The 27221-nt window shown below is 39.2% G+C and overlaps 3 protein-coding genes and 1 long non-coding RNA gene across 5 annotated transcripts; 2 read left to right on the top strand and 2 right to left on the bottom strand.

The window, feature by feature from the left end:
* The first annotated feature begins 586 nt into the window (after positions 1 to 586).
* crfb1 (cytokine receptor family member b1) lies at positions 587 to 5984 on the top strand. Its single transcript, XM_058082326.2, has 8 exons — positions 587 to 860; positions 941 to 1032; positions 2124 to 2244; positions 2310 to 2473; positions 3072 to 3238; positions 3613 to 3766; positions 4758 to 4888; positions 5134 to 5984. Exons 1-8 carry the CDS (start codon positions 832 to 834, stop codon positions 5842 to 5844), a joined length of 1569 nt encoding a protein of 522 aa, XP_057938309.2. The 5' UTR covers positions 587 to 831; the 3' UTR covers positions 5845 to 5984.
* A 959-nt stretch (positions 5985 to 6943) lies between these two features.
* Positions 6944 to 14967, top strand: crfb2 (cytokine receptor family member b2). The gene is made up of 8 exons (XM_058081774.2): positions 6944 to 7450; positions 7560 to 7678; positions 8011 to 8140; positions 8229 to 8404; positions 10500 to 10648; positions 10747 to 10906; positions 11011 to 11126; positions 12849 to 14967. The coding sequence occupies exons 2-8, from the start codon at positions 7630 to 7632 to the stop codon at positions 13470 to 13472; spliced, it is 1404 nt and encodes a 467-aa protein (XP_057937757.2). The 5' UTR covers positions 6944 to 7450; positions 7560 to 7629; the 3' UTR covers positions 13473 to 14967.
* LOC131135642 (uncharacterized) lies at positions 14583 to 18599 on the bottom strand. Its single transcript, XR_009131637.2, has 3 exons — positions 18322 to 18599; positions 17317 to 17438; positions 14583 to 15208 (listed from the first exon to the last, which is right to left on the bottom strand). It is a non-coding gene; the product is annotated as an uncharacterized LOC131135642 (long non-coding RNA).
* Positions 18600 to 18725: 126 nt separating this feature from the next.
* Positions 18726 to 26979, bottom strand: rrp1 (ribosomal RNA processing 1). 2 transcript variants are annotated; one of them, XM_078795440.1, is made up of 16 exons: positions 26770 to 26978; positions 26348 to 26430; positions 26201 to 26258; positions 26013 to 26098; positions 25402 to 25463; positions 24871 to 25000; positions 24337 to 24401; positions 23656 to 23834; positions 23098 to 23201; positions 22920 to 23017; positions 22630 to 22649; positions 22424 to 22534; positions 20738 to 22077; positions 20473 to 20640; positions 20139 to 20205; positions 18726 to 19854 (listed from the first exon to the last, which is right to left on the bottom strand). In XM_078795440.1, exons 1-16 carry the CDS (start codon positions 26924 to 26926, stop codon positions 19634 to 19636), a joined length of 2949 nt encoding a protein of 982 aa, XP_078651566.1. In that variant the 5' UTR covers positions 26927 to 26978; the 3' UTR covers positions 18726 to 19633. The 2 variants fall into 2 exon arrangements, with proteins under 2 accessions (XP_078651566.1, XP_078651567.1); XM_078795441.1 differs by lacking the exon at positions 20473 to 20640 and having other exon boundaries at positions 26770 to 26979.
* Between the last annotated feature and the right edge of the window lie 242 nt (positions 26980 to 27221).

Below are 27221 nucleotides of genomic sequence, written 5' to 3'. Positions count from 1 at the left end.
AGTTTTATCGTACAGAGGGAACAAATTTGTAAATTGTACAAATTTATTTTTATTTTATTGTACGTCTGGCAACGCTGGTCCCAAGTCATAACCCACCCCCCACCTTACCTTACCAGCCTCTCGGGTGTGATGCTCGAAGACGGAAACTCCCGAGTGACGTATGGAAAGTGTTTAAGGATCACCAAACCGGAAACCCATGGTCAGTACTTTCAACATAAACTACAGCATACACCATTGTGTCTGTCGTTCATCGTAAACGTTTGTGGTCGTTAAAAGCGACATTCTCATATTTGCACAGGGATACAATCCAATACGTTTGTTTGTTTCAGCACATTAATAAGTAATAAGACAACTATACTTAGAATAATGTTTTACTGACAGTGATTATAAATGGGAATGCCACTCCAACTCATTTCTGAAATGGCACATACCTTCGTGCTGTCTCATTCTTTCTTATAGTCTTATAGTCATAGTCTTTTATTTGGACCATGCCTGGAAAAATAGCTAAACAATGCGCCGAACGTCTTCGCAATAGCATGCTAGTCTAGTTAATTTACTTTGAAAGTGTGACCGGAAGTTGCTGTTGTTGTCCTGAAGACCTTTGCTGTGCGACGACTTGGTAGTACTGTATTACAGAATTATTTCACAGACTTTTTGCTATCTTTGAATACGAAACGATTTTGGGGTGAGATACTAAACGACTATTGTTATGAGCTTGAATGTGTGTTCACCTTTTAGCTTTAAGCTAACATCAACGTATCGAATGGCATTGGTTTCTCGGAACGAAAGTGTAAGTTTGCCCTCTCCGGATGTTATAACATCCTCCGCTGCATGGTCGTAAGAATTCACGATAACATAAGGTAAAATAATAGTAGGCTATTGTGTCAGTTTCAGTTCAAGATAGCTCAATTAATGTGTTTTTTTTTCATATTTTCGACAGGACAAGTGACAACAAGGTTATGGTACCGTCAGGATATAAGAGGAGGAACTGGCTGTCTCATTCTATTCATGTGATGTTCCTGCTTGACTGTGGTGAGCATTGATAGTTCAGCTTTGCCTTTGAGCGGAAATGTGTCTATGTCTGTCTTGACGTGGTACAAACCCGTATAGCAACGCCCCAGCAATGACACAGTTATTCAAAATGTCTTATAATTACAATACATTTAAAGTGTGACTCATCTGTATGGATAGAACATTGTTATATTATAGAGTACTACCTATAACCAGAGACACAAATTCAAAAACAAACAGAACGACACAGGAAATTGAGATCAAATACTTCATTGTTTGGAATATTCATTCATTTATTCATTTTCTACCGCTTATCCTCACAAGGGTTACGGGGGTGCTGGAGCCTATCCCAGCTATCATTTAGCGAGAGGCCAGCCAATCACAGGACACATATAGACAAACAATCATTCACACTCACAATCATACCTATGGACAATTTGGAGTCACCAATTAACCTAGCATGTTTTTGGAATGTGGGAGGAAACCGGAGTACCCGGAGAAAACCCACACATGCACAGAGAGAACATGCAAACTCCGCACAGAGATGGCCAAGGGTGGAATTGAATTCGGGTCTCCTAGCTAGTATGAGGCCTGCGCCGGTTTGGAATATTTTAAGGTAAATGTGCCTTCTAAAGTCTTAAGAACTTGGGAATTTGAAGCACATTTTATGAACCAATTTTATGAAACTTCGACTCAGCAAGCGTTAAAAAGTTAAGGATTTTGAAGGACTTTTTCTTTGACTCTATGGCAAAAACACAAATTCAAAAATCCACCCAACTGACTATGTCACACGCCCTAATGTCGCTCATTGCAAAGGCTTAATGAAAAACAATGTAACCCAGGTTGTTGGGTCACCCTCCTCACAACCCAAAACACACACAACTGGAAAATACTGCAAATTTAAGACGCTGCAATCACATAAATGCAACGAGATCAGAAGATCCAAATGTTGGTGCAAATGCTCAGTTGAGTGGTTGCCATTCACCAAGGAGAGAAGAAGAAGTGTGGTAAATAATGCCATTTGCGCACCCTGTAACATTGTTCACAGTGTACTTAATGAAGTGTAGTGGCATACGTATTGGATTTTTAACACTTCTTTAATTTTTGTGCAGTGCTTGGTTCACTTCCTGCTCCGTGTAATCTAGCTGTACAGTCCGTTAACTTCCTCCATATCCTGCATTGGGATCCTGCGCCTGGCTCCCCACCAGGAACTCAGTACAAGGTCTTTACAAGGTAATTCACCATTGAATTGGCATCAGACCAAGCATGAAGTAAAATGCAATTTTGTCTTTGTGCAGGTTAACTGGAAGTAAGGAAAGAGAACCAGAGAACAACACAACAACTGCAACATATTTACAGCTGAACTTAGACAATTATAAGTACTACTTGACTGTCCAAGCGTTCTATAATGGAACCTGGTCTGCAATGTCTGAAGAAGTCGTCTTCAATCCAGTTGAACAAAGTACGTAAGCATAAGTCTTTTTTTTGTAGTTCATTAAATGTGAAGTTATGGATAGTAAAAAATAGTGGGTCCTTGGTTAGTGTTAACTAACTCTAACTGAAACAGATGCTAACCAAATAATTTTTCCCATAAGAAATAGTATAATAGAAAGCCCAAAATGTTAACACAAAACACGTTTTTATAGTTTTATAATTACAGTGACCCGAGTTCGATTCCACCCCCGGGCATCTCTGTGTGGAGTTTGCATGTTCTCCCCGTGCATGCGTGGGTTTTCTCCGGGTACTCCGGTTTCCTCCCACATTCCAAAAACATGCTAGGTTAATTGGTGACTCCAAATTGTCCATAGGTATGAATGTGAGTGTGAATGGTTGTTTGTCTATATGTGCCTTGTGATTGGCTGGCCACCAGTCCAGGGTGTACCCCGCCTCTCGCCCGAAGACAGCTGGGATAGGCTCCAGTACCCCGCATAAACCTGTGTGCCATTCATGTCCCATCCATTTTATTTAAGGTGTGCAAATTTTTCATAGTACGTATCTGTAGGAGGAGAAGCCAGCCATTATGAAATGAACTATACTGTATGTCCTCTTCTCCTTACTAGCTATCATCGGCCCTCCAACAGTAACACTGGCTGGATATAGCAACAGCATTCAAGTCAACATATCGCTGCCTGATGCTGACAAAAGCTCACAAATACCAAATGATGACATCTTAGCCTTCTACAAAGCTAAGTTTAGAGTCTCGTGGAAGACGTCTAAAGGAATAGTGGTAAGCAGTTTACGTTCAATTTATTCAATATTTTGCATGATTATCAGAACATAGAAAGTAAAAGGGAGATGACCAGAATGAACAAAGATGGAGTCAGCATGGACGGTGAGTGTGTCAGTTGTTGTTACGAAGGTGGAACTAAGCACTTTTTGTCACTCGTTACCGGAGGGAGAGAAATATTAATGGCGATGGAGGTTCAGTCTGTAGTTTGGTTTTCTGGAAAGGTAGAGGTCCATGTCATCAGCAAAGCACTGTTAGGGGATATTGAATTTCAATGACTTTGTGAGAAATAAAGAGACAATGTTAAGGATGCTGGCAATGGCCCTGTAAAACATACTTTCACCTATTGTTTTTTCTCTGTACTTGCTCTGCAGGAGTTAAAAACAGACGAGAAGAGTGTTACTCTTGGCAACTTAGAGACAGCCAAGGAATACTGTGTACAGGTTCACACTGAGATTGCCATGAATAGAAATACGCAGCCATCAGCCTGGGTGTGCACTCACACCAGTATTGCAGAACCAATCAGAGGTAAGGAATGACTCCACATGTTGATGAAACCCACATCCGCACTCTCACACATACACAAGTACAGTATTGCAATCAATCCTTTCATACTTTCAAAATAGAAAGTGATAGAAATACTTCAGGGTGGCCTAGAATGAAGACGTCATTTAATGAATGCGATCACTCCTCCACACGTGATAAAACAAATTTTCCCGGTTGATAATTGTGCTATTAATTACCAACCAATATTAAAAATATAAAATTATTGTGTCATATCATCATCGTGTCATGTTTATTAGTGTATCAATGTATAATACATGTCTGTAAACTTGTATATGTCCACCTGTCAATCTGTGTAACTCAGGTGTGTCCAAAGTGCGGTCTGGGGGCCATTTTCGGCCCTCAGCATATTTTTACTGAGCTATATCACACTGATTTGCTTTGTCACACATAACAAAAGCTATGCCGCCTATAAAGAACATACTAACTCCTTATTTCTAAAATCACAAATACTTAAACTTGCTGATATAGTTAATCTTCAAACCATAGCATTTCAGTATGTGGAATCAAACTATGGAATGGCTTGAGTAAGACCCTCAAACAATGCACAACATTTTTTTTACATTTGGCCTCTCCTGACTGCACATCACTGCCTGTTTTAACTTGCGTTAAATACCCACTACCACCACAGCAAGATCAATCTTGATACGATATGTCGATACTCCGACAATTCAAACCACTTAGGCAATTCAGGCTAACAATTTTCCACATTCCAAAAATGCTCATTACTCCTGTAATTGCACGTTTGAGTTCAGCTTGAACTCTTGAATGTGGCTACAGAAATGGCCTTCTATAAATATCCTCATGTAAAAATCAGATCAGCAAAAAGCAGGTGTTTCCACTGGCGGTTTTGCCCAACAGCTTGTTTGATATGTAGACTGCCTGCCAGAGACGGTAGAAGCAAACTAACGTTCAGTATCCTCTCTTTGTATGTGTGTGGTGTTTGTGTCTTCAGTTCCTCTTCTTGTAGGTACAACTGTTGGTCTGTTGGTTTTTTGCATTGGTGCCTTGCTGGCCCTGTTGTTTAGTCTCTCCTATACCGGATTCCTTTGGAAGCCTAAGACAACGGTGCCCAGTGCACTAATTGTAAGTATAGACAACTACTTTATTCATTTTATGGGCCATCAATTAAAACATTTAATGGAGGACTACTGATGCCGACAGTCAAATACTGTAGCCCAAATATTTTTGCCGAGGCCTCTGTGCTAACCACCTATGTCACTTTTCTGTTCTTTCGGAGGTCTTTGGTATTCCTTTGGTTAAAAATTGAATGTTGGCTATGAAGACAAGGTACTGTAATAACATCTGTTAACCTTTTTCCCTCGCTGTAGATTTCCCTGTCCCATAGTACATCTCTGCCAATAGAGGAAACTACCCCTGACCGTATCTCCATTTCCTCCGAGACATGCAAAAAGACCACCACCACCACCAGCAGCAGATCAGTGTATCCTGCCACCGATACCACAAGCTTGGAAGAGGAGGAGGAAGATGAAGAGAGGAATGTCTACATCAACAGAGATGCTGAAAATTCTTCAGGGAAAAGTTCATGCCAGAACTATGATATATTCCGGACTAACCAATTAGCTCCATCGCAAGATTCCCAGAGTTCCACTACAAGTTCACAAGCTAAAGCAGATACATCTGACTCAGCGCTTCAGACTTTTCCAGGGGGCGTTGATGAAGAAGAAACTGGAGTTGATAAATGCGAGTTTGACAAGGAAATGATGGAGAACATCTGTAACATCTCCGACAACGTCAATCTATTCACGGTCACTCTGGCTGCACTGGCTGTTTCTGAGAAAGACCATTTCCAAAAGACAGATTCTGTTGCGGAATCTTTGAAACTGTCTGATCAGGAGCTTCTACTGTCCACACGCACAAAACGGATTTTGTGCCACACAGACATGGAAACCGACTCAGATGAGATGAAATTATTGCAATTTGCAGATGGAGATGAGAGTTGCAATGAAAGCAGTTGTGATGATAACAGTACACAAGAGGAGGGGGAAGAGGAGCAATTAGCAGGATATATGAGACGCTGATAAATGCTGCAAATGGCAGTGTCACATTTTTTTGCAGCACAAATTTGAATGAATGTATGATGTATAAAGACTTTTGACTTAAGCCATTTGTCTTCCTCTAAAGCAGACGAGCAAACTATGGTCCATTGGCCAAGTTCAATAATTCCTTCTTTATGGCCGTGAATTGGTTCTGGACCCTACCACTATATTCTTTACTTATAAAAAATATATTTGCACTGAGAGCATAAAAAACATGTTTTGGGCGGAACCATCAAGGCTGGTGCGTGTGATACTAGTGACACAGAGTGAACAGTTTAGAATTCTACATTTGATCAACAAATTTCCAGTTTTATGCTTGAAATTGATTAATTTATGCCAAGAATACATAACATTATTAGAAACAGTGATCATTTATTAATTTTTGAAAAATATCAAGAATGAGGGCACTGTAGGGGTGTTATTTCCTGTGTAGAGGGCTCCAATATAGCTGAAACCCATATTTAGAAGGTTGCATGCCCATTTATAAATAATGAATCCTACTTTGTGAAGACCTGGAAGGACCAGCTCTCTTGTTTTCAATAAGACTCGCCACTCCATACTTGATATCGATATTATTGATATTTTCATTGATTTTCCAAGGCTTCGTGTGTGGGCATTACTCCGACATATTGAATCACAATGAACAAAGAATTGTTAGCTAACAAACCCCACAGAGATTGAAACGTTTTTCCACCAACCCAAAATAAACTGGAAAAAAATGCCCCAAGCCAGTTGGACCAGATGGACAACTGTCAATCATGTAAGTCGCCATGATATTGATTGTGATACATGAAGCACAGGTACAGGTCAGTTATGTAATTGACACATTTTTTATAGTTGAAATAGGTGTGTCCCATTATGTGCATTGTTAATCGCTACTGTTTCCCCCTCTTTAGAAAGCAAATAAGGATTATGGATGATGAGCAATTTCCTTTCATTTTTTAACACAAAGTAACATTTTGACTGAGGTTGGTAATAGTTAATTATGACCAAAAAAGGCCTAATGTAAGATTAAAACATGTGGTGTTGATGATATAAATAATTCTATAGCTTCACAAGTTTGGATAGTCACCGATACACCACCAAATGTATTGCTTCATATTATTAGATGTTATGATAAAAGTATTGATAATGATTACATTTTCTGAAAAAGAAAATAAAAAGGCAGTAACCCGCCGCTAATCGCGTAGAGACATTGAAGTTTGTCCCATTGGTCTTGCCGTACCATTTACTTACTGGGGCTGAGACACTACTGCATGAAATCATCTGACATCAACTGGCTTCCTTCAGGACTCAAGTAAAGAATTTGGACATTTCCAAATATAATTATAACGAAGTACGTTGTACGGTCAGTTATTGGTGTTTTTTTGCTGTACACTTCGTACACAGTCACCGTTGATTGTGTGAAATTGCGAAACTTGTTTTTTTTTTAAACAACATACTTATGGTTTGACGTAATCAGTAGCGACATAGAATTTTCTATTTTGATTTAAATGCAACACTTTTACTCCAAGTCCTTGTATGTGTTGGATCCCGACGATGGACTTTGTGGGTGAACCGAAGAAGTGAAACATCTAATGAAGACACAGTATGTCCATTCACTTTACTAAAGTTACGCTTTCTAATTCTTACAATGCTATAATAAATGACGTACTGTATAGAATTAGATGTATTTGTGCTTATCCTGTGTCCTGTAGCTGCCAGAAGAGTCCAGTGATGGTGTGAAAATCATGGAGGGCTGCAACTAGTGGAGGGAAAGTGGCTGACATGATTGTTGTCTTGATGTTTATCACAACACTTCCCCGGATTCTCCCAGGTTTGCTTATTGTCGTGTTATATTATGTTTACATTCACCAAAAAAAAAACAGAAGGGTAGATGGACACCTAGTGAGAAGCAAATACATGGGACTATGCCAGAAGTGGGAAGAAAGAGAAAGAGAAACTGTTTAGTAACGTAATATGGATTGGGATGACACAACAGCACACCTAACATCATAAATACCTTTGACACCATCAGCATGTTCAGATGTAGAGGTAGGAGATATAGAGAACGTAGGAAATGGTCATAACTTTTTGCACATTTTCACTTTTCCACACTTAACAGCATTAACCTACATATCAATAATGTCTGTTGTGTCTGTTTTGCAGTTGTGAGTGAACTTCCCCGACCAGTCAACATTACCCTGACTTCCCTTAATTTCCTTCATATGCTAAAATGGGAGTCTGGACCTGCAACACCCATGGATGTTTATTACCAAATAATGACCATTACAGACACGTGAGTGTCATCATTATCCTGAATGATATTCTAGTATGATACAGTATAAATGATACAAATCAAAGGAGTCTGTTCGTGCTACCTGCAGGGGGACTACTTGGGTTCCAGTGGCTGCTTGTCAGCATGTGGAGTACCCACTGGTTTGCAACATGACGGAAGCCTTCTCCGACCCAAGTCAGGTGTACATAACACAAGTTGTAGCCAAGCTGGGGGCTCAGGCCTCTCTGCCAACCACTCACCCTGGATTCCAGCCCATCAAAGACAGTAGGTTACACTTGAGTTAGATTTTGAGTTCATTTAAGACATACAAATGTGTGTATCATTGTGTTGTCATTTATCTGTTTGAGCATTTATATTTTTCATTCATTTATTCATTTTCTACCGCTTATCCTCATGAGGGTTGCGGGCGTGCTGGAGCCTATCCCAGCTGTCTTCAGGCGAGAGGCGGGGTACACCCTGGACTGGTTGCCAGCCAGTCACAGGGCACATATAAACAAACAACCATTCACACTCACATTCATACCTATGGACAATTGGAGTCGCCAATTAACCTAGCATGTTTTTGGAATGTGGGAGGAAACCGGAGTACCCGGAGAAAACCCACGCATGCACGGGGAGAACATGCAAACTCCACACAGAGATGTGAAATTGAACCCTGGTCTGCTAGCTGTGAGGTCTACGCGCTAACCACTCGACCACATTTATCTTTTTGTTCATAAAAATGGGCACATTTCACACATAGTTGCAAATGATGATTAATCACAATTAATTAAGTGTGATTAATTTGACAGCCCTTGTCTTTTTACATCATCAAAATTAAAGTATTTGATGAAAATCATAGATTAAGATGAAATCATAAATATGTTTGATGAAGATGACACCCTGGAGAAATCCACATGTCACTTAATGATTTTTAGTCATAGCGCCCCCCTCCCTCAAGTTATATTAAACTTAACTACTGAGTGTTATATCAGAGCAACCGGACTCACTTGATTTTTAAGTTATTGTTTCACTTCTCATTCAGGTCCATGTGCAAATGCTCCGATTCAACTCCCCAGATACGGTGGCATGGAAAAAATGTCTCCCTCCTTCCTGATGTCTTATTGTTTTGCATGTTTGTCTCACTTCCTGTTTCATATCATCAAGCAATTATGCGTAAATATGCAACCAGTATATGCTCCAGAATACCCCTACAACCCTCTTGAGGATGAGCGGCATAGAAAATGAATGGAAAATGTAAATATGAATCAATGACAACACAACTGAAGATAAAATGCAGTTTTTAAATGAAACTTTGTATAATTAAGGGAGAACTGTGGAACTGTTCTAGACCTGATGACAGCCACACCTATTCTCAATCAAGAAACCACTTAAGTAGGACCGGCCTGACAAAGTGAAGTAGACCAAAGGATTCAAACTAGTCCAAAATTGTATTGAGATGCTGTGGCAAGACCGTAAGATCGGTTCATGCTGGTAAACCCTCCAATGTGGCTGAATTACAACAATTCTGCAAAGAGGAGTGGGCCAAAATTCCAAAATACAATCACTTTTTTCCCACATGGCCATGTGGGTTAGGTTTTTCTCCTTTTAATAATCACAACTTTTATTTAAAAAGTGCATTTTGAGTTCAGTTGTGTTATCATTGACTAATACCCAAAAGTGTTTGATGAGCTGTGACAAACATGCAAAAAATCATAAATCAGGAAGGGGACACTTTTGCATCACTGTGTATATATCTATGTATTTATAGTAAATTATGACCAACTTATTATTACCAAATTATGAGATGGTTTTCTCCGGGTACTCTGGTTTCCTCCTACATTCCAAAAACATGCTAGGTTAATTGGTGACTCCAAATTGTCCATAGGTATGAATGTGAGTGTGAATGGTTGTTTGTCTATATGTGCCCTGTGATTGGCTGGTGACCAGTCCAGGGTGTACCCTGCCTCTCGCCCCAAAGACAGCTGGGATAGGCTCCAGCACACCCATGATCTTTGTGAGGTAGAAAATACTCAGTAATTGACAAAATCAAACACTAAAAGTACATTGACACAAAGTAGGTTGTGTTCAACTATGCTGACAGTTGTTGTTTTTTAGGATTTTATGGTTATTTTTACTATACTGTATTGCAGCTCAGCGGTGGGTGGAGGGTATTTCGTTTTGGATTTTGCTCTGTGACTGCTTTAAGTGTTATTTTAAGTGTTATTTTATTCTAGTATGTATTATTATTTTGAATGAAAAGGACATTTGTTTTGGGTCTGTGGCTTGACCGGCTACAATAAGTCAACCTGAAAATGTCACTGGGGACCTTACAGATTTCTGTTGAAGTACCCTTACTATATGTGTTTCTGTGATTTAGCTTACCTGGACCTGCCGTTAATGGTTGTGACTCCTTGTGGCCTAAATCTCTGTGTGGACCTTCATCCTCAAAGGCAGCATCTGTTAGATTTCTATGAATCCCTTTCTTACCAACTCAGGATTAAGAGTAGTAGTGTCGAAAGAGCCCAGGTAATTTATTTTATCATCTGAATGCTGGCATTCAAGAGAGCTTGTATTTGTCTTGAATTGATATTACTACTGTATCTGATTTCTGTTTGTGGTCACAGTTCCTTCAGGAAACCAAATCTCTGAAGAGAGTCATAGTGAAGAACCTCGCTCCCGGCAGGGGTTACTGCATCTCAGTTCAGTTCTTTGACAAGGTAGTCCCAAGGGTGTCCAACTACAGCCAACCTCAATGCGTCTTTACCTCGAGCATCTATACATCAGGTACTTCCTTTGCTTTGGAGTATGGCTATCTCACTATTATAGTCATCTAACGGTTATTATTGTAATACTGGCTAACATCTTCTCACCTTTTGTTGTTTTCCAAGAGTCACTCATCTTAGTTGTGTTCTTTGTCGTGGTGATTGCTGCTCTCCTCATTGTCATCTTTCTGGGCAATACCGGATTCATCTGTCTGAGGAAAACGCCAATGCCCGCAGTTCTGGTAAGTGAGCTCACAGTGAGCGTTTGAACATATTTCATTCCATACAGTAATTGTAAATGAAACATAAATCCATGCAATACATTTAAAAATTGTTGCTAACAAGGGGTTCTGCGTGAAAATGAAATGCAAATTTCAATTTGATGCCGTCTAAATGTCGACGATAACCAAAACATATGAAAACTAAAGCAATTTTTCCCATAAGAAATAATGTAAATCCTGCCCAAATATTACCATTTTTGGGAAGATGACTTGTAATACTATGGAGAAGATTTTGGGTTACAATGTGACTTTTTCATGCGAGACATTGTATCTGGGCCACCTGGCAGGAGACCTTGTGTTAAGGGAAGATAGGTATTTACGTATATATAATCATGTTGGTAGCATGTAAAAAAGCCGTTACTAAAAATAAAATGCTTAATCCAATACCGCTGGTACTGGAGGACTGGCTTTGTGTGATGAATACAATACACAATATGGAACTATTAACACATAGATTGAGGACTGAAGAAGACATATGCGGAGAAAAATGGGTGAAATGGACACTGTTCACGGACAGAAACCAAGGTCATGACTCAAATTACACCATGACAAGGAATGTGAAATCCTAACATGTAAACTGAGTTTGTTTGTATTAATATAGAAGTTTTGTTTTTAAAAAAACAATTGAAAAAAATAAAGAAAAAAAAATCTGTTCCAGGCACCTAAAATATTAACAAAAAATACATTTACTAGTGTATAATTATAATTTTATAATTATACTTTTACATTCAGAAACAATGTGAAATAATTCTATGTAATGTTGCAATAATGAGACTATTACTACTATTAGCGGCCGGGTCTGTAAACCAAATAACAGTGATAAACGAGGGATTACTGTAGATTATTTCAGATGTTTAAGGATGCCATATTTTTCCTTGATGATGGTCATAACAGTTAAACGCATAGTTTCTGATTTGGATTCAGAATTATTCATACACAATTATTATTTTCAGGAAGTAACGTAGAGTTGTAAAATGATTTACTTTTAGTTGGTAGATTTTAATTGTATGTCGCCACAGTAGAAACCTGGAGGATATGGATTCTAGCACTTTATGGGGAGGCACTGGAACGCTGGAAGTCAGAATATGCATAGCAGAAAACACGATTGGATAAACCCAAACTGGCAACAATAGTTTAAGGAAGGAATATTTGTTCAGATGTTCAGTTGTTTGATGAAATGAGGTGTGTCTGTCTTTAAGAGGACGCAAATCTACTTCTACTAAGGTACAAAGTAACTGATTAGCGTTCTTCTTCAGAATAAGAGTTCATTTATTCAGTAAGAACAGATCTCTCTGGTGTTAAAATGTTTAATTCGTTCATTGAAGGTAATTATTTATTCTTCCACTCGACAGGCCATTAATAATTTAACCTTTTTATCCTGACTAACTTTTTGATTCGCAGACCACTTTGGAAAAAAGTAATTTGATGGAGGGGCATGAATCATTACGACATACTGGCTCATGGTGCAACAAAACAAAAACACAATACTTCCACAGTAATTTAACACATCACATAAATCAACAAATAAGTGCTAAACAAAACGCGTAACTTAAAACTGTTATTTACGAATGCCGCAAGGCATGCTGGGTAGTCCAGCTGCAACAACGTGAACCGTAGGACCCATAAAACATGAGACCAACCTACTACTGAATGTCTCAATGGTTTCCTTTATCTGTGTGCCAGATGTCCATCCCTCACACTGAAGAGGTCCTTCTGCTTGTGCCCCAAAAAGCATCATTGTCTTCCCTCGTCATCAAAGCACCTCTGCACTCTCCAGACGAAGAGATGGACTCTTCAAAAAACAGCAGTGACGGTTATGAAATGCGCCAGGCTTCCAAACTTTTCTGTGCCTCCGTGCCGTCGTCTTCGTCATTCTCGGAACCACTACCGAACAGCTCGTCAAACTTATATTCCATGTCTTTCCCTGTAGGAATTTTTAGTCCACAGCCTCAAGTCTGGATTTGGAATGATACATCTTTGAACGCAGCATCAAAACACATGACGGTAAACGGAGCCTCAATCTTGAATTCAGACCACGGTCTACTTGCACACGAAGGAAGGCTAGAGCTGATGGAGGAGGAGAATGAGGACGTTGGAGAGACGGACAACCTGAATGTTAACCTACACACGTTAATTTTGGGCAGGTTTGTGCAGGAAGAGGAGGAAAAAAGCCTTTCTGAACAATCGGATGTGGATTGCTTTGTCCAACAAGAGAATGAAACCTCGCCAGTGTCGCCCAGTGAGGATTACATTGAAACAAGTGATACAGATGAACACTTTGTTTACATGAAGCGTTCATCTTCATAGGACACAGCTATTTTGTCAGCCGCTGAGATTTTTTGTTTGACAACAACGAATGGGTAAAAATATATTTGTATTGCCCATTCTGTACAAAAAAAAAATAACCAGTTTTCATGTGCCCCTTCGCTGAGATAGGACAGTATTTTCCCCTTCATTATGCCCTCTCATCATGAGGCAGACTCTTCTGATGGCTCTGCATCAAATGAAAGAAAAGAGAAGTGAAATAAGGCGTTGTAAAATGTTCAGAAAGTGGAGAAATCCTGACCAACATTGGCTAAGCCACTCAAACGCAACAGCAGCCCGTCATGAAGGATAAAGATGGTTTCCTTAGAGGGATGTGAAAGGGCCTACTCTGGTGTCTCGTTATTGAGACATCCTCCTCCCGATATGCGTGTCTCTCCCTGACTTGCAACGACCCTTCCAGTGTGCAAGGATAGAAGGAGTTTTGTATTACTTTTTTTTATTATTCATTTAATTCTGAAATTTTTAGTACTGTACTTTATATATCCTCTGTATGTTCTATATACTGTGTAAATGTTGATATAGCAATAATTTAGGTATAATTTCCAACTTACACTAAAACTCAACTTACATTGCCGTCCTTGGAACGGGACTCGTGTACTTTGATCGAGGACCTCCTGTAATTTCACTCACTTTTCAGCGCAGCGTTAATAATTAATTATTAATTAACAGAGCGGTACAGGAGGCCCTTCCTTCCAACTCTGTGTAAGGCAGAGGTTTTAAGCACACCGCAACACTGTTTTATGGAACTGTAACATTTTTATCTCATTCTAATTTTATTGTTTGTATTTTTAGTCTGTATTTTGTGTATATTGTCTGATTGCGTGAGCTATGAGGTATACCTGGGTTTCCCCTAAGGGGATTATTACAGTATCTACTGTATTTATCTAGATATCTAATTATAGGTCACAATTGTTGTCCAGTATCAAAAATTCCGGAAAGATAAAGTAGCATCCTTAAAGTCAACGCCCTCAACATTAGCAGTCAACTTCACTGAAATTGAAACTATTGCTTCTACATTTACTTTTGACTTTGGTCAGAGACATCAAGAAAACATTGTGAAATTTTTTTTTTTAATGTTATTATAATCACCGAAGAGGGTATTTTAAGGTGCACAAAGTTTAGTTTCTCTTTTGCAAGTTCATTATTTTTTGTTTAGAATTCAAGCCATTTTTTGACAATGTTTCCAACAAGACCACAACAAATTGGCACTGTTCTGAACAGTCAGAAATCAGATTTACAGTGCTGTAGGAATTAAAGTATGGCCAGTTGCATTATTATTTTTTACCTGTGACATTATTTCAAGTGAATGAAAAATAAATAATATTTTATTGAATACTCTTTAATGGCAATTAATAACACACCCATCCCACTCAATACACTTTAGATGGACTTTTTATGAACATTGTTTTTGTCTACATCCATTACCCCAAAGTGAGTCTTTCCAATATGCTGTGCCGCCGACTACACTTGCTCTTCCACTTTATTTGACTCCAAGTCCTCAGTAGGAACAACCTGCATGGGCGTGCAGCAGCCAGCACAGACGTACTTCAGAAAGCAGAGATACGCGCTGCCAGACACAACCACCGTCAGAATGATGATGATGGTAGCCCCGAAAGCTGGTGAAACAGCATCCTCCAAGATGGACCTGAGGCCCCCCGTGCTGATTTTGTCAAATTCCCCGACTGCTGGGTGCTTGTCAGGTTCACTGATAGTTTTGCCTGCAGGCACAGGGAGGAAGTTCAGTGTTACCTCGTAGGGCTGCAAATTGTTACCAAAGCCACACAAAAGACATTAGCATATATCCTCATGAAACCTAAACCAAGCCTTAAAAAGGCCTAAAACCTAAATGCAGAAAAACCAAGCAAGAAACTAATAAGGTGATATGGCTGAGCCGAAAAAAAAACATCAACAAGACACAAAGGCAACATAGGCGGCTATTTCTCTGACCAGACCCATAAGTATTAAATGTCAACATTTCTGTCACCGAAGATTTACGTCATAGCCTGCGACACACGTTTCTATCAGCAGGGCGGCATGCCAGGCAGGTGGCTGTTGTAAACAAACCGGCGTCTGTGTGATGGGCCATGGATCCCAAATGGAAAAAAGAGAAAAATAACCGGGAGAACAGAAGATTAAACGTTTCTTGGACCGAATCATTTACATTCATCTTACATGCCCGATGTTGAGAAGCTGACAAGTCATGTCCGAAAACCGAAGTCACATTAAACGGGTAAGAACACAATCCTGTCATATGCACATATTTCGTAACAAAGTGGCTGTTTTTATTCATGATTTCAGATTTTCGTCAGTATGTATTTGGAATTACACTTGGCGACATTGTTGTGTTTTGTTGCTCGGGTCCGAGTGTTACAGGCATTTGCCTTGGACAGCTATGTAGGGTGAACTTGCATGAACTTTGAACCAGGAAGTTCGTCCGCCGTGAAACGCCTCGGGGCTGAAATGTTAAAATAAAGTTGGCTGGAAGCAACAAGTAACATTTTCCTTCTCTTCTGAAGTCAGGTCGCCCTTATTACGGTTCAGAGATGACAAAAACTGACAAGTTAACACGAGGATAGCTACGTTGGTTAGCTAGATACGTTATTCATATATCTACCTACCTTCCTGACAAGTTAACACGAGGATAGCTAAGTTAGTTGCGTGTCAAAAGAGAAGAGGACAGTTGCTGCGTTTTACCCTTGCACAGACTTACTTGGCATTTGCACAGAAATTAAATTTAAACTGTTTTAATTAGATTTTATATATTTGACCTTTTTTAAAGGCTGCTGTTGTATTTTTATAAATGCAGGCTGCGTTTTGTTGCACTGTTTGTTGCCCAGATAAGGGGCAGTGAGTTATACACGTTCCATTTTTTTGTTTTTTCGAATCCTCAAAATAAAAATTACATCAAAAATCGGATTTCTTCATCGCATTTCTTTAATTTCAATTTATTAATATTGTAATGAAGTTAAACTTGAGGCGGCATCATACAACAAAGTAGTCACGTGATGCTTCATTCCCTACAGGATGTGCTGCAGGGAAAATAAACATTTAATCACGAAGGCTCATTATGTATTTGTAGCCAACTTAGTCATTTTGATAGTAGGATAATATAGCTAATATAGATACATACAGCATGTGTTGCCTTCATTATAAGGCTTTGAATTTTTTGCGGCTCCAGACACATTTCTTTTTTTGGTCCAATATGGCTCTCAAACCCTGGCCTAATGGTTAGCATGGCGACCACACAGTCAGGAGGTCTTAGACAAAGGTTGTTTGTCTATGTGTGTGCGTCAATGAATCAGAAACGCTGAGAGTTAGCATGCTGTGACAACATGGGGATGCTAAATGTCAATAAAATGACCATTTGTTGGACTTTTCTACTGCTGTATTACTGTAGTTTTTCTGTCATTGTGTTTGGGTTTATTTAGCATAAGCTGATCGGCTCTCATTGAAGTTGGAAGGGCAAGGTGAGTAGCAGAGAGGAGAAAATTGAGGAGCTTGTGACAGTTGTCAGTCAAACTAATGGGAAATTTCCGTTGCAAGACAGTACCACTGATATTGGATGCGGGCTTTGGGCCATCTCGAATCTCCGAATCTCTTGGGGATCTCGATGTGGAGTTTTCATATTCTCCATGTGTGTGCATGGGTTTTCTCCGTTTTACTCCGGTCACGTCATGTTATGTCTCATCAAAGTAACATTACAGATGTCCAGTGAACAGAATACTACATATAACTTGTCCTTCAATATTTTTTGACTAATAATCGTTTTATGCAAGAGATCATTCAAGGTCACCAAAATTCCGAACTAAGCAGAGCTAATACTTACAGTATGCAGCGTGAAATGCCACATAGAAGACAAGAAGAGATGGTAAAGGGAAGAAATGTTTCTCTAACATTTTACACAGGTCTGGTCGAGCGTGGCAACTGTACACAGCATTGCACAGAAACCTGTAAGAGAATACATCCCAGTCAGATTGATGTGAAATGTATATGATGTTTGTATGTACAGTCTGTGTGTTCCGTATTGAGTTCTTCCATCCATCCATTTTCTGTACCGCTTATCCCCAGAAGGGTTGCAGGTTGCAGGGCGGGGTACACCCTGAACTGGTCGCAATCCGATACCGATATTGACAAAAATTTTACTCAAGCATGTTTTAAAAATATATCCATCCATCTTCTCACTCCCATTTATTCCTCCTACATTTTGAAGCTCTACTGGTATCCATTCGATACCAATACTACTCTGTTTTATTTGTTATATTTGGACCAATCCGCCCACCTAAATCAGCAGGGGATCAAATAACTGAACAAGTAAGTATATATTAGTTGACGGTTAATGCCTTATCATTTAATAAATAATGAAAGGCAATTAAACATAAATAAAAGTTTAAAAAAAATTATTAAATGAAAAAAAAGTTTCATAAATAAAAACAAAGGTTCAGAAGAATAGTTTGTGTCTTGTAAGTGTTTGGAATAATAATATCACACAGTCTTCACTGTTCTTCCTTGTACCATGTAAATATCATTAGCTTATCTCATAGAGTTCTTTATTCACTCCATTGCATATTAATTAACATATCACGTTATTGCATTTATCATGTGCTGTAAATACTGTGTTTTTCCCCCCATGTTTATGTTTACATGTCTGCACGGAGGAGCTGCTTTAAATCTCCAGGCATTCTATTCTATTCTATAATTTCATTCCACATATCGACGTTACTGTGTTGTTCATAGGAACACGTTTATATATATATATTTTTACACTTACGACGCCCGTGATTGGAAATAAATAAATGAATCCAATGTAATTTAAGAGTAATACTGTACTTACCTTGGTTTTGTCTCCTCGTTAATAAACAAACACAATCAGAGATCGTCAACGATGAGATGTATCCCACCCTGGTTCCATCTGAACGTCGTCATTTGATGAAGACAAACACGACGCGCGTCAAGATGAAAAATAAAGCGCCTCTTTTAAAGATGGGTAGAAAAGAAAATGGTCTCTTGTACAGTACCTCCTCTTCCCCACCATTCGGTGAAATGCAGCAAGTCTACCCAGTCAACCCTCACCATATCAGCAGCACCAATTTTCAAAAGGTACTGCACGCCTCGTATGATACATCTCCCCGTTAATGTTAATATTGCTACTCTAGCATCTACGCTAAAATAACTCAAAACAGATGTTTACAAATAAATGTAAGCATTTTATTTGCAGAAATACATAGAGTATTTCACGAGTTGCTTTCCACAAATGTATTAATATAGTAATACGTTTAATTGTAATATGTGGCACCTTATTAAGGCATAAGAATTGTTAGCTATTTTAAATTAGCTTCAATAGCAGAAAATACGCTTTTTAAATTGAGCTAGCTTAACAGACATGACGCCATTATGGGGTGGCCATATTCAGGGTTGGTCACTTGACAATGGCGCCAAATGAGTCCTATATAATCAACATTTTCCACCGAAAATTTTTTAAAAAGAGGACACAGGAAGGGTTACGTTGATACATTTTGGATTATAAAAATGCTACAATCCAATAAAAGTCAAAACATATCTTAGCTTTTTGTCACAGATGACAAAAAGTGTAACATCCAATATCAATGGTATTTTAACAATATGCTGAGGGCCAATAAAAAAAAAAAGTCCTGAAATACATTATTGAGGGAACTAATGAGTGCAAAGCTGTATAGAACACATTCTAGCACATTTGAAGGATTGATGTGTTCTTATGGCATAAAATTCTCCTTTAGTAAAGTTTGTCTCCTGGACAAGCAGACACTGGAGTGAGTCATTGTTACTCCAATCTGAATTGTGTTGTACAGAGTTTTATTTTGTTGACATAATAAACATAAAGAGACTGACTTTCAATGTCAGACAAGCCACAAAATCAGCACATATTAATTTTAACATGACCAATCATCACCTTCTGAGAGTGTACCTCAAAAGTTCTCTCAAATGTTTTTCAGTTTTGGGTTTGCAAGAATAAAAGGGGGGGAAATCTTAGAAGGTTTATATGGTGTGACAATGTTTAATTTCGTTATGGAGATATATTGTGGAATACTGTGTTAAAGGTCCATAATAAAAATACACTCAACGTGACAAGTTTACATGTGTATCCACAGTATAACTAATGGAGGATTTCAAAAAAAGTCTGCTGCAGAGGGCCGTCTTTTTTTAGGCGTGCTATTTGGAGTACTGAGACCCCTCTTCCGGTTGGCAATGGGGGTCTTCTTGATGCTGGTGGAGAGTGGCTTGGGAGAGGACTTTAAGACCCCAGTTTTCGGTTTCTGTTTTGGGTCAAAGGGTACTTTTGTTGACCCCTCTGGGCTCAGTAACAGGCTGCGATCATTCTTCTTGAACTCTGTAACAAAAAAAGAAGTAACAGTCAAGCAGATCCTTCAAGCCAGGCTGCAAAAATTTGACTTCAAATTGATGTAATTTGCAAAATTAGCCATAACGCATGTGCGATTGTAATGGACGCTGTTGATGCATCACATTCATTTTGGGAGTTTTACTGGTATTTGCTGTGGTAATAAAAATACAAATTGTTGTAAACAGAGCCAAAACGAACCAAATATGTGTTAAATCAAGGTGTGTGCATGTACTTAAAGACCACAGAATGTGGTTATTTGACCAATTTCTTACCAGCTGTCTTGTTATTCTTTAGATGGAAGGTCACCTTCTTGGAATCTGATGTGGGCGTTTGGCTTGTCTATGGAAACAACAAAGCAAAGAGAAAAATAGGATCAATGGTGCAGGTGGGATTAGTGTTTGTTTTTATGAAATTACTGATGACATATGCAGGTTTTTACTCGTTTTCAACATTTGTGGTTTGAATAGTCTAATAATTTCCTAACTGCAATTATGTTTAACTACTTATGATAGACAACTTAATATTGAGCAATTACCATAGCAACACAGACAACCCTGCAACTCTTAGTATCGAGGTCTGGTGGTTTTAAAAGTTTCAAAGATATACCTTAGATATACCAAGTTGTGTGTTTTTTGGGCTTCCTTTGGCCCTGTAGAAGAGTGGTGTTGGAACTTTGGCGTTTGCCTGAAAAGTGACCAAGGCACACGATGGTGTCTTCACCTTCAACTTTGGTGGATTATTAGCAATTTGAGGTGTAGATAAACCATCAAGTCCCTAAGGTGGAGAACTGGTTTCAGATATACATGGGCAGTTGATCTGACAAAGGTCACAAAATTAATCAGATCAATCAAAGATCTCCTTTAATACTCACGCTTCTTTTCTTGACACCAACTGCTCTGTTGGTAATGTTGCTGACTGGTGTGGCGGTCTCAACCTCATCAGCTTCAAACTCAAACACCACCGGGATTTTCCTTTTCTTCTTCTTCTTGCTCGGCTCAGAGGATGAGGGTATGTCATCACACACAATGGGCTCATCATCTGCACTGCACTTCAATAGGAACTGGGTTTCATCTTGGACCTCCTTCACCTGTGCTGATGGTAGCATATTTTTCTTCTTCGGGGAAGGTCCCATGTGATGGTCAGAGGACAACTGATCAACATCCAACAACTGCGATGTCTTTGACACTGTAACTTTCTTTTCCGCTTGAACTGCAGCTTTCAATTTATTCCGGCTCCTTCGTCTTTTCTTCTTTGTGGTTGCACTTCCGTTGGCAGGATTTTGACTTTCAGAAAGTACAGGTTCTGGTGTCTTTTCCTCAGTTGTTTGATCCATTTTCTCCATGATTGTTTCTTTCTTGTTTGTCTTTGCCTTAGTTTTATGACACACTGCTGTGGGTTGTTGGGATACATCCTCACTTCTCATCGTGAGCTCGGTTTTTGTAGCGGATTCATAACTTGGGGCTTTATCTATGTTAACGCTCTCTCTCTGATGCTTCTTACCTGAGGCGGTAGCATCATTCTTCATGACCGTGCCGTTATCACACGGTATTGATAGAAACGGAATTTTGCTTAACTGTGAGTCACCCTCTAACTCTTTGACTTTCAGACCCTTCTTTTTCCTCTTGGTAGGTTTTTTAGCCTGGGGTTCGGTTTCAGAGTTTTGGGACATTCCACAGTTTACTGGATCTTCCACCGTGTCATTGTGTGATTTCAATTTTGCGTCCGTCTTCACCAAAAACACTTGACTGGCTTTTAAGGCGCTCTCTTGCCCTCCGATTCCTGTGCCAACTTCCTGTGTAGTGCAAGTCGGATTCTCCCCTCGCTCTTCCACTTTAAGCGCCGATGCTGGCCTCTTTTTCTTCTTCCTCTTCTTCAGCTGATTCTTGTTGGTCATGCAACAATTTGGTTTGTCGGCTTCATCCAATACAGAAACAGATGGCTGCATCTTTGCCTCGTCTGCTGACCCATTGAGGTCAATTTTACTTAGAGTTGGTTCTTCAGTGTGCTCCACATTGGAGGTGCTTGCATTTAGATCCCCGCTTGCACATCCATTACGGCGTGCCTTCTTTTTCTTCTTCTTTTGCTTTTTGATAACAGGATCTGTCGGTTCTATGCCGTCTGTCGTGAAGGGTTCCATGCCATCTACAGTGGAGGGTTCCATGCCATCTTTAATCGAGTCCTCCATTTTTTGAAGTTTAGATTTTTTTTCCCCTGAAGAAAAAAAAGAAAAACTCTCTTTTTACATGAAGGAATTATAGTTCTCATATTTAGGGTTTAAACCTGGATTGTGCTTTTATGCATTGAAGTTGTTAGCTTTGGAACAACGGCAATTGAGACGCAGAAAGCTGAATTTACTTTTTCTCATGGCAAGAACGTTATGACAAACATTTTAGTGGTTTTGAAACCGTGACTTTTTCATACCATGTTATACCTTGAAACTGGTAACCGACCCATGCCTACTTGCCACCATCATCACAAGATTCGCTCACATCGGTTTTCCTTAATATGAGAGGCACATTGTACATGTGACTATTTGCCTTTAGCTTAAGATTCTTACCTGATTCCGCTGTGTTACGTCGACGTTTATTCAGGTTCTTTCTGCTGCCAAAATTGTCATCATCCTCATCCGTGGAGACTTCCTCTGGATAGTCATCCTGAGGAAAGATGCCTGACAGCAAAATGGAGATAAAGTGATAAAATGCACATAATGAAGGAAAGAAGAAAATGGTGTTCAGATAACAAGCAAATAAGAAAATTAAATACCTTCACTGAGATCTCGCAAGCTGCCATTAATGAGAGAAAAAAATGTGAATATATATGTAAATGTGCCACAAAATAATTACTGTTATTAAAACCAAGTCTTGCAGCATTGTAATATGCATTTACTTTACTACAGAAAGTGTTGTGGCCGCTGTGTTTATGATTTTGTTAAATTCTAATGTTTCGAATGTCTTATTAATTTGACTAGCATGGGCTTATTCTGATGACTATAAACAACACAAGGCGTTGATAATCTACAAAATAACTCAAATTTCAAAAGGTTCTAAACTTACACTTTGATGATTTTGTAGAGTCTCTGTCTGTTCTGGCTGGGTGTGTTACTACAGCTTGACAAGTGCAACAGCTTGTCAGCGAGAGCTGCATAGTCAAACTGGAAAAAGACATTGTGGTTTGGTTGAAGTGTTATTTCGATAAGAGAAAGGAGTGCATTAAATCAATACAAAACCCCACCTGTAAAACCGGTGTTGTGTCATCATCGTCATCATATTGTAGTTCTGTGTCGGAGTCGTCTGACTGAAGCTCATGATCGTTATCATGGGCGTGTGATTTAATACCTACAAAAAAGGAACCAAGAAAGAATACATATGCGGGCAAAATTATTGTATGAAAATAGTCGACTTAAAGTGCATGCAGTTATTTGCAAGAAGTTTTGTCCTGAGCAAGCCCAGGTATCATTCTTCGATAAATCATTTAAATGTCTGCAAAAGTTATGATAGTCAGACCTCAACCATGATATTCAAATGTCAATGGGATTTAAGTAGTAGTGGTAGTTCTATCTTGAAACTGGCACCAAAACTCCTCGTTTGCTAATTTGCCCAACACTTAAGGCTGATTCAAACCCTGACCCAAACCAAAAGGAGGGTGAAAAAGATACTGTGTACTTAGCGTTCAACCAAAAATCTACACAGTAGGATGGTATAAAGTAAGTTATGTGACATATGTCAAATATTCCAAGTCAAAATGGGAAGCAGAATGGTGCTGTAGTCATCGTTTCCTATGAACATGTACCATTCATTTGCTTCACCAGCTCTTTGCGCTCAACTGCCTCGTCGTCCCCTTCGGAGGACTGGCCAGAATCGGAGAAGTCTGTCTCTTTCATCTCCTTTATCAGATCTTCAATGGCAAAGGGCGCCTGGTCAATGATTGTGCTGAAGATGCTGCTGCAGATGGCTTGGAAAAGTGTCCGGCTGGTCAAACAGTGTGAGGATAGCATTAGAGTGATATTATTTCACACACACACACTGAGAAATGCAAAAACTTACACTTTGTATTTCGGAATGCATTCCTTATCACATGCGATGGCTGATCAAGTGAAAAAAAACGGTTCTACTCTCATTCCATGTAGAAGTGGTAAGTTTGGTCTTCTTCCCCACTCAGTTTGAAGCACTTTAGTAAGTATGGACTGAGTAAACTGGGGAGAATAACTGGATAACTGGGGAGGTGTTGCGCAATGTGGTGTAAACAAAAAATAATAGGAGTGTAAAGGTGACTATAGGGGTGTTACCTCATGTCTATAGGGCTATAATAATGTTAAAAATAATATTTAGAAAGTCAAATAGGTATTCTTTGCTGTAATTACAAAAATATTCAATTTATTAATATTGAATCCTACTTTGCGGAAATTCACATATCGTGATTGCATCTGGAAGCAATTAATGGCAATAAACGAGGGGTGAGTGTTGGACTTACTCTTTGGTTTTGGCTGCTGCTTTGCAGAACGGCTCTAGGAATATCAGGTTCTGATCAGCAGTGAGCTGAAGGAAGACAATAAGACGTGATCATAATATTTTATAGATAATTATCTGAGTATGTATATTAAGAAAAAAGAAGGTTAGAAAAAAATATATTTGATTGAGGAAATAAGTATTTGATTCAAAAAATGTATACTCTATTCTCTCAATCTTGTGTGGGTCCTTTTTGGTCTTGCCCATAGTGATGGATGGGTGAGAATGGAAGAGGTGCCTTTTATCCACAAGCTGATGTTAGGAGTACTTTTCCTAAAGGGACAGAACTAATTTGGAATGTTCCTGTCTTTATAACAAAATCAGTGGTTGGGGGGGGGGATCAAATACTTATTTTCACTGTACAATATTAATGCTGCAAGCAATAATATTCAAGATTTCAAGTTCAATATTTTCTTTGTATGTCATTATCTTAAGTGGTTTCATCAGGATTTGACACTAGTATCAATGACATGAAATGTGTTAATGATGACAAATTTACCTCTGCTGAACCCACAACTGCTAGTTCAGTCAAATACAGGTCAAGGACATGGAGCTGCAGGCCAGTAGGGGCATTGCTGCCAACCTGAAGCAGCTCTGTTCTCAACAGTTCCAGAAATCTTGCAACCACACTGAAAGAGAATGTACACTGCATAATTTTGCCTTAGTTATGATGACATTTCAATATACTGCAGTTCGACGTTTACATATACTCGTCATGAGCATGAATGCCATATTAAACCCTGGAATTGGAATATCGTTCAATTCAGTCTAAGGCACCAATAAAAGGCTCTAGATTTTTTTGCAGTTCAGTTGCTGATTGTATTATGTGTACTACAAAATTTGTCTGGCTTTAGGACTACTGTGGCGATCTCACATCACAGAATAGATGGATCATGGTGCTTCAACTGCTTGAGTAATGGTCAGAATATAACTTGCAATGAGCCGTTTTTAAAAATCAAAAGATCATAGAAGTTGTATAGCCACGTAACCCTGGACAAACAACAGTTTTTTTTTTTTCTTTAAAGGCTACCTGCATTCCCAGTTTTTTCTCTTCAGCATCTCAAAGGTTTGCCTGAACATGAAGCGGACGAGCTGTGAGAAAAGGAAACAAAACAAAAACAAAACAGTATGGTATGAGGTACACTACCACTCAGAGGTTTGGCATCACTTGCAAATGTTTCCAAAGAAAACACATTTTCATGCACGTGCATCAAGAGATGACTTCAGGATGCTACTACCTTATGTCGACCAAATTACACAGCTATTACATCCATCAAAGAACCTGTCTTTCCCCACTCCCACCCAAAAGCCAATCAGACTGAACTATGGCATCGCTTCTATGAATAATAATAAAGTGGGACTGGCGTGTGCAAGGCATTATCGGAACCACACATTACATGCTTTAGACACAACATTAGCTATTATTGTTATATAATGATAACAGTGATTTACTTGGTCTCAAAAATGTTAATATTGTTTAGCGCCAATTTGTGGGACAGTAAACATTTCTAAATTCACCTATAGTATGTATTTTTTATCCTGTTGCTATTTTGCTTTTGCCCATGGACAACAGAAGAAAATGAGCTTGTAGCTATCTCTGCTCGGTGCAATAAATACAGTAAAGCAATGCTCCACACCAACCTGGAAAACCTTGTCCATTCGCAGCCTGTCGATGCCAGTCCACTCTCTTTTGAAAGTCTTCAGAGAGCTCTCCAGATATAAGAACTCTGTGCAAAACAGCATACTTCCATCACTGCATGGCTTTGCCATGGTTTGACTTGCTTGCTTTTAGAATTAGACCAAAATAAGGTAAAGTTTTTGCAACTTACGTCCATTTACATCATGAAAACTGTGGATCAGAGTGGAGATAGAGTTTGAGAGTTCCTCCTGTAAACAAAAAGAGAAATGCAAGTCAGATAGTGATACTGCTGAGGACAACATTAAACTATGGAGTATATCAGGGTTCACTGACGTACCTGTAAAAGGGGTTTGTCCTGCATCCACAAACAGTAGAACAGACCCTTCCATAGCTTGAGCAGTTCTTCACTAGTAAAACCATCTGAAACAGAAACGAAATCAGACTGAAAACAACAGAATCCTGGAATCAAGTAACATTAGAGTATGTGGTGCGTTCGAATGCAAGGCGATACACTACATATATTCGTCCTGAGCACTTCGAAGAGCCCGACAACATATGGAGTTGTAGGTATTGGAAGAAGTCGTTGTTATTCCTATTTTATTTAACCCGTCTTGTGTGATATTCCTACACTTAATGTGATTGCCTGGGACTTGTTGGCACAGTGCTCAGCTAAGACTGACACAAGCTAATGCTAAGTGGCTTAAGACTGGAGTCTGCGTTGCTAACCATGCTATCAATGTTCTAACACGGGCTACTTACCTGTCGACTTCTGTGATCTCAGATTGATATACTTCCTCAGCTTCCTTAAAGCTTTGGTTCGGATGGGCTTTTCGTTAGACGCTAACTTTTGTGCCAACTGAATCTCTTGCTCTTGAACAGTTGCCATGTTGTACAATTCACGCGATGCACACGGCATCAACTACAGTCGCTCAGAAGCTAACCCCACGTGTGCGTCCTCATTTGATGACGTCACATTCTCGCCGACGTTAAAGTTCTATATATTTGGAGAAAAACCTGCAATGCAGCTTCGCCATGTACTGTAAGTGAAAAGGTGTATTAGCATATTATTTTAAACTATGATCTCGTAATTTCAACTTTATTTACATTATATTTTAATATTATGGAAATATATTGTAGCGTTGTGTGTGTTGTATTACGGGCTGTAGGTTCATGCAGGGGCGCTGGGGGGCGCTCATGTTCAGCTCGCGGTT

This window comes from Doryrhamphus excisus, linkage group LG12, assembly GCF_037039965.1.
Source record: "Doryrhamphus excisus strain RoL-2023G ecotype Guam linkage group LG12, RoL_Dexc_Guam_v1.1, whole genome shotgun sequence".
Taxonomy (NCBI): domain Eukaryota; kingdom Metazoa; phylum Chordata; class Actinopteri; order Syngnathiformes; family Syngnathidae; genus Doryrhamphus; species Doryrhamphus excisus.
The sequence above is the reverse complement of the archived record's forward strand: the minus strand, read 5'-3'. Positions and strand labels throughout refer to the sequence as shown.

Coding starts and splice junctions, on each gene's coding strand:
- crfb1 (XM_058082326.2), top strand. CDS start 832: ATGGTCGTAAGAATTCACGATAACATAAG. Junction 3,767..4,757: donor TATTGCAGAACCAATCAGAG/GTAAGGAATGAC, acceptor TTGTGTCTTCAG/TTCCTCTTCTTGTAGGTACA. Junction 4,889..5,133: donor CGGTGCCCAGTGCACTAATT/GTAAGTATAGAC, acceptor CCCTCGCTGTAG/ATTTCCCTGTCCCATAGTAC.
- crfb2 (XM_058081774.2), top strand. CDS start 7,630: ATGATTGTTGTCTTGATGTTTATCACAACACTTCCCCGGATTCTCCCA. Junction 8,405..10,499: donor ATTCCAGCCCATCAAAGACA/GTAGGTTACACT, acceptor TCTGTGATTTAG/CTTACCTGGACCTGCCGTTA. Junction 11,127..12,848: donor CGCCAATGCCCGCAGTTCTG/GTAAGTGAGCTC, acceptor TCTGTGTGCCAG/ATGTCCATCCCTCACACTGA.
- rrp1 (XM_078795440.1), bottom strand. CDS start 26,926: ATGCCGTGTGCATCGCGTGAATTGTACAACATGGCAACTGTTCAAGAG. Junction 24,402..24,870: donor CAGTTGTGGGTTCAGCAGAG/GTAAATTTGTCA, acceptor GTCTTCCTTCAG/CTCACTGCTGATCAGAACCT. Junction 22,650..22,919: donor CTCTACAAAATCATCAAAGT/GTAAGTTTAGAA, acceptor CATTAATGGCAG/CTTGCGAGATCTCAGTGAAG.